Below are 8693 nucleotides of genomic sequence, written 5' to 3'. Positions count from 1 at the left end.
CCCTCTAAACCTGAGGCGCCTTGCCTCCCCCCTCTAAACCTGAGGCGCCTTGCCTCCCACTCTTCATCTGCTGATTTCTCTTCTTGCCATCATTTCCAGAAACCACCTCTTCTGGGAAGTCCTTCCAGATCCTCCCTTCCCCAACTCCCTAATGACTTTCCCCTTCAGACATCAGCAAGAACTGGTATAGACCTCACTGTCGCTTATGCAGCCCTTCCACACCTGCTCGGTACTTACTTTACCCCATTATCTCATCTGAGCCCAACAGCCTGAGGAAGTGGGTGCGAACTTCAAAGAAGTTAATGGCTTCCCCAGCATCACACAATTCAGCGTTAGAAGCAAGATCTGAACCCAATTCTTTCCTGTCTCTAAACCATGGGCTCTAACCACTGTACCTCACTGCCTCACAATTTAGACTAGATGATCTCCAACGTCCCTTCCAGTCCTAAAGCTATGGCCCTCTGTTCCCCTTCAGCAAGAAGCCTCGAGCAATCTATTCTCTTCATCTCCGGCCTCCATCTCCTCATCTGTAAACTAAGGCTAAATCAGAACATGTCCAGCCCAGAGACCATGTTTGAATAGCATGGCAACCTTGTTATGTTGTCTCATAAGACTTCTCACTTCCATAGATCCTCAAGGCTTACATGCCCTTTTCTCAAAACAGCCCATTTTACAGACAAGGAAATGGGGATGATGGGAGGTGATTTCGAGTCACTGCCAGGATTTGAACCCAGACATCCTGATTCCAAATCCAGTCTTCTTTCCACTGTGCCAAACTGTAACCCATAAAACTAAGGCAAATGAAACATAAAAACTCTCCTGAAAGACAAGTGACAGACTCAGGGTACAGACCGAGACTTTTTTTAACACAGCCAATGTGGGAATCTCTCTTGCTCGACTCCACCTGTTTGCAACAGGATCACAGGGAAGTGGGAGGGAAAGAAGGTAGATGATCATCAACTGAAAAAGAATTAGTTTTTAAAAAGAAAGAAAAAAAGAAACTGAGGCGAATCATTTCTATCTATTAAATATTTCCTAGTATCATTCAAGTGTGTGAAACTTTGTCTCCTCAGCTAGTAAGTAAGTTCTTTAGAGACAGGAAGAGTATATTAGACTTCTGTGTATGCTCCACGGTACAGCACGAGGACAGTCAGTGCCTCTAACCACCCAGGAGAGTGCAAGCTCCAGAAGGCCAGACTTCTTTGCCTTTTTATCCCCGGGGCCCAGCACACTTCCTGTCACATAGCATTAGATGGAAGCTTCTTAAGGGCAGAGACTGTTTTTGCCTCTCTTGGTATCCCTATGTACCTGGCACACAGTAAATGCTTAATAAATGCTTGCTGAATGGTGGAGATAGTGTTTAATAAATGCTTATTGGTTGGATGAATGCATAATAAATACTGTTTAGTAGATTTAAAGATAATAATAGCCAACCCTGGAAAGCAGACACCAGAATCTCAGAGACCATCTACACCAGCCTGGCCCTGACCAAGAGGCCTTTCTACACTGGCACCTCCAAGGGTCAGCCAGCCTCTACTCAAAGGCTTGCAACGAGAGGGAACCAGCCAGCACTCCAGGGAGCCCACGGGACATTGGGACAGCGCTCACCACTGAGGAGTTCTTAAACTCCAGGCCTTCTAGTGACATCCTGGGCCAGAAAATGAGGGGCTGTAACCAAGGTCTGCCAGATGCGTGACCTACGTGGCCTGGGACACGCAACACGTCCTCTCTGAGGCCGTTTCCTCATTTATAAAATGAGGGTATTAGACTAGCTGATCTTGGAGGCCCCTTTCCATTTCTAAAGCTGAATCTCTGATCCGACCAAGGAAACAAGAGGGGCCTTCCTTCCTCAGCGCTGCCCATCCCACCCCAGTGATTTTCCCAGACCATCCAGCCCCCCAAGGAGGCCTACTGGATTCACAGTTGGAGCTTTTCTGAAACTCTCAAGATGACCATTTCTATCAGAGAGAGGTACGTTTTCCTGAGGCTTTGAATATGGTCTTACTTTATCCACATAAACACTAAATCATTCCTCTCTGTTAGCACATTATATTTTGTTTGCTTTTTCCTTTTTTTTTAGGGAAAAGTTTGAGGAAGAAGCCTGAAATTTGCCCTTCTCTCTGCAGGGGAGCCCCAGGGATATCTGGGCAGCAGTCTGGAGCCCTGGAGCAAATACACGGGGAAGAAGAAACACACGGGCATACTTGTAATGGTAATGGTCAACAAAAGACTCAGGCCTTCCAAATCGCCTGTGGGGACTGTGCCGAGGGGCACGCGGCTGCGGGCATGAGGTGCTGGGCTCACACAGGCACATCTGCTCCTGCTCTTGGTTTTAACAGGAACAAACGGTCCCCACTCCTCAGGCCTCCTCCACAGTCCCCGTCCGACTAGTCAACCATGTCAAGACAAGGGCTCAACTTTTCAAATGGAGTTAGGCCCCAGGTGCCTCTGCCTAGCAGCCCCGGACATCTCTGACCTCAAGGTAAAATCTTGGGCATGAGTGTTAGAACAAGGAGATTCCAGCCCCAAGGGGAAATGGCCTGAAAATATACATCTATTTATATGTGTGCATGTTGTTACTTCCTATAACATATAAGCATCTTGAGGGTAGGAAGGATTTCATTTCATCTGGTACCTAGCAGGTGTTTAATAAATGCTTGTTCATTGATTTGCAAAGATAACATGATGTGAATGGTATTTATAAGGTCAGATGCTGGAGAAGGAGGAAGAGTTTAAGGGAGAAAATCCATCCAGGAGTATGCCTTGCAATCCTGCCTCTAACACATACTACCTGTGTGAATCTCAGAAAGTCCCTTCACTTCCCTGGGCCTCAGTTTCCTGCTCTGTAAAATGAGGTGACTGGGCTAGATGGCCTTTGAGGGTCCCTGCAGCTTTAGAGCTAGAATGCTGTGAACCAACCCTATAAGCTTTTCTGCATCTGAGGATTTGTAGATAGCTCCAGACTCCATCCTCTCCCTCTTGCTTTCCCTTCCTCTATCCTTTCCATCCCTCCCCAAAAGTCTGAAGACAACGCTCACTGGAGGCAAGGACGGTCACAGGTTTTGCAGGCAGGACTAAACTTGATCTGCTTAGCCCCAGAGGGGAGACTTAGGACCAATGAGGAAAACTGCAAAGTGGCAGATTTAGGCTTGAGGCCAGGGAAAGCTTCCTGCCAGTCAGGAAAGCTGACCCAAAGTGGAATGGGCTTCCTAGAGAGGTAGTGAGCTCTCCCTCCTTGGCAATCTTCAAGGAAAGGTTGGATGGCCAATCATCAGATATGCTGTAGAGATTTATTTTTTAATATGGGTTGGATTAGTTGGCCCCTCAGGTCCCTTCCCACACCGAGCTTCTGTGGGAAATGGGTGGGATGGCCACATCTGAGGCCTCATCTACAGTGAGGGTCTATTCTACAAGAATATAAGGACTGACACATCAGTTCCTATTCATAGCCCACCCATCCCAGGGTCTGGTCTCCAACACAGTACCATGGATTATCCTCCGGAAAGAATATGGTCTTACACGACCTCACAGGATAGATCCCAAGACTTCCTTAGGCCCTGAATGGGTTTTTATCAAAAGAGGACAATGCTCCAGAAATGTTTCGGTCCTTCCTGGTCTTCTTTGTTCATTCTGTACCAACTCTTGGGGTAATGACCTCCCTAATTTGACTGCCCACTATGGAAAATGGTGCTCTCATAGCTTACAGGGGTGATGAGACAGAGAGGAAGCAAAGGTATGAGTCCTGCTCTGCTTAATGACCAAGCCTATATTCTCTGTGGTCATTCCCCTCTTGGCTTGGTAGCCTTTGGTCATGGCTCCTTCTCTGCTTTTTCCTTTCCCCACTGAAGATTCGCCAAGTTTTTTTCATCTCTTCTCACCCATCCCATCCCACTGTTCACCTGAGCTGCCCTCCTTCAAGGCCTTCCCCAGCTCTTCTGTTCAATTCCATTGGACCCAACAGATATTTCTTAAGTGATAACCAAGAACAAAAGGGAACAGTTGCTTCTCTCAAGGAGCTTACATTTTACTGGGGGAACACGGCACATCCAGAAACTAACAGATGAGTCTAATACAAGTTACATCTTTCTTGAAGTAGGACCATTGTAACTGCACATGACGTTCTGGGTAGAGATGCCCTCAAACACAGCTACAGGACAGAATAACACTGGTTTCATTTTCAGTTCCCTTCCTGGAGAGAAGATATCTGGGATTTGGGGATATGCATCGTATCAAGAGACAGATTATAATATGTCAAGATGTTCTTTACAGTCTGGGTCCATCTTTGATACTACTGCCTATGGAATCTTGGGCAAGTCATGAGCACTGCGTCTGGCACACAGTAAAGGCTTAATAAAGGCTTGATTGATTTATCTCCCCAGGCCTGTAGTCCAACTGCAAGATGAAGGTTATACTCAATAGACTCTGAGTCCCTTCCAGTTCCAGATGTAGGACTCCATCATTCGAAGCAGGAGAAATGAGCCAAGGTAAGAGAGAAGAATGCCTTGGCGGATAAGTGGCACCGTGAATATTCCAAATCCAACTTAGACGCTCACTAGCTATGTGGCCTTGAGCAAGTCACTTCACCACTGTCCGCCTCAGCTTCCTCACCTGTAAAATGGGGATGATAATGACACCTATCTCCCAAGGTTGCTGTGAGGAGCCAATGAGATAACGTTTGCAAATTTCTTAGCCTGGCACACAGTAAGTGCCTAATAAAGGCTCACTGTTCTTCCTTCCCCTTGAGTACTTGAGGGAGCCAGTCAAGTTTATAAGCTAGTCTGGCTAGAATGAAAGTATTCACAGAGGGAAGGTGCTGGAGACAAGGAAAGAAAGGTAAGTTGGGATCAGATCGTGGCAGCCCTGGAATGCCAAGCTAGGGACTTTGAGGTTTATCACGTAATCAGAAGGAAAATGTGGAAGGTTTTTACACAGGGACATGATCAGAGGTAAGCACTAAGAGGATTAACTGAGCAGGGTTCTTCAGAATGGATTACAAGGGGAAGAGATTAGATGCGCAGAAGGTTGCTAGAAGAAGAGAGAGCTGATGTGTGGCCCTGGGTGACCTGGGGCAGTCACCTAGCCCACCCTCCCCCTTCCTCACTTTCCTCATCTGTAAAATGAGGTGGTTTGGCTGGAAGGCCTCTGAGACTCCGCCCCAGTCTAACTGTCCAATCCCACCATGCCCCTTGTCCTCCCTTCTCTCTTACTGGCGCTATGTTCCAGTCAAACTCCATCCCTCCCTTTGTCTTGCCCTCCCACACTCACACTTGTTCTTTGTGTCTAGAATGGAATCCTTCTCCCTCCCTCAGATAAAGGGGCTGGATCCAATCACATCTGAGGTCCCTGCCAGAGGTTTCAGTGCCTGACACACAGAACATACTCAATAGATGCTGGATTTATTGACTCCAGTCAAGGGAACCTGGCTCCAATATTTACTAGCTGTGAGACCCTGGGCAAGTCGCTTAATTTCTTTGGGTCTCAGCTTCTTAATCTACAACATACAGCTCATACCAGCAATTCCCAGAGGTGCCACGAGGGCGTTATCGCTTGGCCAACCTTAAAAAGCTGGAGAGATGAGTGCCGTTCCTCCGCCACCCCACAACGTGTGAACCCGAAGGCGGATCCAGGGCAGGCCCATAATGAGCTGCCCTAGAGGGCTGGGGGCTGGTAGTCTCTATCCTCCCCATGTACCCCCTGCCCAGCCCACGAGGGAGAATCAGGAACTTGTGCCATTCAAGTAAGCGTTCACCTCTTCAGGCCGGCTCAGAGCGTGTCCTTCGGGGCCAGTGATTCCCAGCTCCAGTATCCTTTGCTGCTCCTGTGATGTTGGCGTGGTGGGACAGAGAGAGAGAATAAAGAAAAATGCTTAAATAACATCAGCTGGGGAAACAACCCCAGAGTTGGAGGGAAACCTGGAGGGGCAGTTCTTTAGCCAACCTATAAAATGGCAGAGCTGACTCTATGGGACGGTCAGTAAAGACCCTGCGAGAAAAGCTGGGGATCCCCTGCATCCAGATCAAATTGAGCAGTGGCTTATGAGTTACAGCCCCCCGACATGTTTCAGGCCATTGGAACAGGCTGAAAAATAATGCATTCCTGGCCCTGTACCACTAGGGTCGAATATCCAGGGTTAACCAAAGAGTGAATGGATTCCACCCCAGAGACAAGGGCATTGCAGCCCTAAGTGAAACAATCCCCCTGGGGAAGGGGGAGAGGTATGTGTAGACTAGGCTCTATACTGCTGTGGTCTCAGGGGAGACCACATGATTTACAGGAGCGCCAGGCCCTAGCGATGCCAAACAGGCCTGAATGGAAAAGTATATCCCATTGTCTCCTTCGTTACCAAGGGTCTACGATGCAGGGCTGGTGCTTCCATGCACATACCCTGCTTTGATCTGGGGTTACTAAGGAAATGACTGGATAGGAGCACATTACCTCTGCAATGATGTCGCCATTTTCAGCATGAACCTGGGCAATGGCACCAATGTCACGGATGACGCTCAAGACTTCATAGATCTGGAGGAGAGTTAACGCAGTTAGTGCTTGTGTTTTCTACTCCCCAGGCATAAACCTCTTCTGGGTCAGGGTACCATTCATTCCAAATCACAGATTCAAAAGTGGAAGGGACCACAGAAACCATCTGTTTCAAACCCTTTGTTTTACAGGCGAGGAAACTGAGGCCCAGGGAGGTGAAATGATTTGGGCAAGGTCAGACAGGTAAACAATAGGGCCAGGATTTGAATTCTACTCAAAGGATCATAGGTTTAGAACTGAAAGAGAGTTCAGAGGCTATCTACCCCTACCTCTTCATAGGTGAGGAAACTGAGGCCTAGGGAGGTAAAATGATTTCCCCAAGGTCAGACAGGTAAATGATAGGATCTGGATTTGAACTCAGGTCCCATGGCTCCAATGTCACTGTTGTCCCCCTGTATTCCACTGTTTTCCCTGTAATCCTGTCTTTTTAAGTCTCCTTTCCCAAGCCCTCAAAGAGACATTTATGGGGCACGGTTTGTGCAGTGGGGCCACTCAGCATTTCAGAGGCAGCATAACCTAGAAAATCCTGGATGGGGACCCAGAAGCTTCTGAATTAGTTTGCTGTTTCAGGCTCAGGCTCACTCAGAGAAACCCTAAGGACGGCCCTTTGATGGATGCCCTGGGAAAGCTGAGAAAACCTTATTGACAAGGCAAGCCACTTCCACGTGGCGGCAGGCACCATCACAGGATAAGAGAAGAGAGAGAGAACAGGTTTGTGGGATTCACATTGAGAAGGGACCTCAGGAGAACGCTGTATACAGTAACAGCTACATTGTGTAATGACTGACTTTGATAGACTCAGCCCTTCTCAGCAATGCAAGGATCTAAGACATCTCCAGGTCTCATGATGGAAAATGCTATCCACATCCAGAGAAAGAACTATGACATTTAAATGCAGATTGAAGCATGCTATTTGCTCTTTTTTTTTCTTCTGTTTTTTTTTGTTTCTTCTTTCTTGTGGTTCCTCCTATTGGTTCTAATTCTTTTTTACCACATGACTAATGTGAAAATTTTTAATATGAATGTATATGTAGAGCCTCTATCAGATTGCATGCCATCTTGGGGAGGGAGGTGGGGAGGGACAGGGAGAAAATTTAAAACTCAAAAGCTCATGGAAAAAAAAGTTTATGGAAGCAAATGTTGAAAACTAAAAATAAGTTTAAAAAATAAAGAAAAATAGGGAAAAAAAAACAAAAGGAACCTCAGAAGTCATTCAGTCTGACACCAGCCAGAGTCCTTACTGGCTAGGTTCACTCCTGGGTGCCTCGGCTTAGGACAGGTGCCCCATTGACAATGCCCATGCCCCATGAGGCGAGGTTAAAGGAACTGGGCATGTATCGCCAGGACAAGAAAAGCCTTGGAGGGGGAGCAAGGGGGGTAGAAATGACAGATATCGTCAAGCACATTTTAAGGCTATTATGTAGAAGAGATTCATCTAGACTTTCTGGCTCCAGAAAACAGAACTAGGAGCCATGGGTGGAAGCTGAAAATGGAGGCCAACTGAGGCTAGACTTCAGGAAAAACATCCTACCAATCAGAGGTGTCTCTAAGTGGGTCTGGCTGTGTCAGGAAATGGCAGGTCCCCTATCACTGGACCTCGTCAACCAGAGGCCGGTTAACCACAAGATGGGTACAGCCACGGCCATTCTTTGGGGGATGTGCATTGGATTAGATGGATTAGAGGTCCCCCCAACTCCAAGGTTCCATGATTCTGTGATTCTGTAGTTCAACCCTCTGGTTTTACAAATGAAGAAACTGAGGCTAGTAACGGTGAAGCAAAGTACCTAAGGTCACACAGCTTAAGCAACAAAGATAGGATTTGAACCCAATGCTATGGGACCTTAGACAAATCACGTCATCTCTATCAGACAAAGCTAGAGAGAAGTTGGCCTCAGAGACTTGAAAACCTGAGGTCAAGGCCTGTTTCTGACACCAGTTATTCTTTTTTTTAACCTTTTTTTGGGAGGCAATACAGGTTAAGTGACTTGCCCAAGGTCACACAGCTAGTATGTGTGAGAGGCTGGATTTGAACTCAAGTCCTCCTGACTCCAGGGAGGGGCTCTATCCACTGAGCCATCTAGCTGCTTCTCATACTAGCTATTCTTAAAAAAGGAAAGAAAGAAAGAAAGAAAGAAAGAAAGAAAGAAAGAAAGAAAGAA

The 8693-nt window shown here is 47.1% G+C and overlaps 1 protein-coding gene across 1 annotated transcript in view; it reads right to left on the bottom strand.

Moving 5' to 3' along the window:
- The window catches only part of LOC114026269 (dihydropyrimidinase-related protein 2), a 104881-nt gene that overhangs the window by 39619 nt on the left and 56569 nt on the right, over window positions 1-8693 (bottom strand). The window contains exons 6-7 of the mRNA XM_027839937.1: window positions 6436-6516; window positions 5750-5818 (exon numbers count right to left, since the gene is read on the bottom strand). Of these exons, the coding sequence (XP_027695738.1) occupies window positions 5750-5818; window positions 6436-6516 (150 nt within the window). The remainder of the gene's footprint in view (window positions 1-5749; window positions 5819-6435; window positions 6517-8693) is intronic.

Source organism: Vombatus ursinus, unplaced genomic scaffold (assembly GCF_900497805.2).
Source record: "Vombatus ursinus unplaced genomic scaffold, bare-nosed wombat genome assembly UNPS02014837.1, whole genome shotgun sequence".
NCBI classification, from domain to species: domain Eukaryota; kingdom Metazoa; phylum Chordata; class Mammalia; order Diprotodontia; family Vombatidae; genus Vombatus; species Vombatus ursinus.
This window is presented reverse-complemented; position numbering and strand designations above follow the sequence as displayed.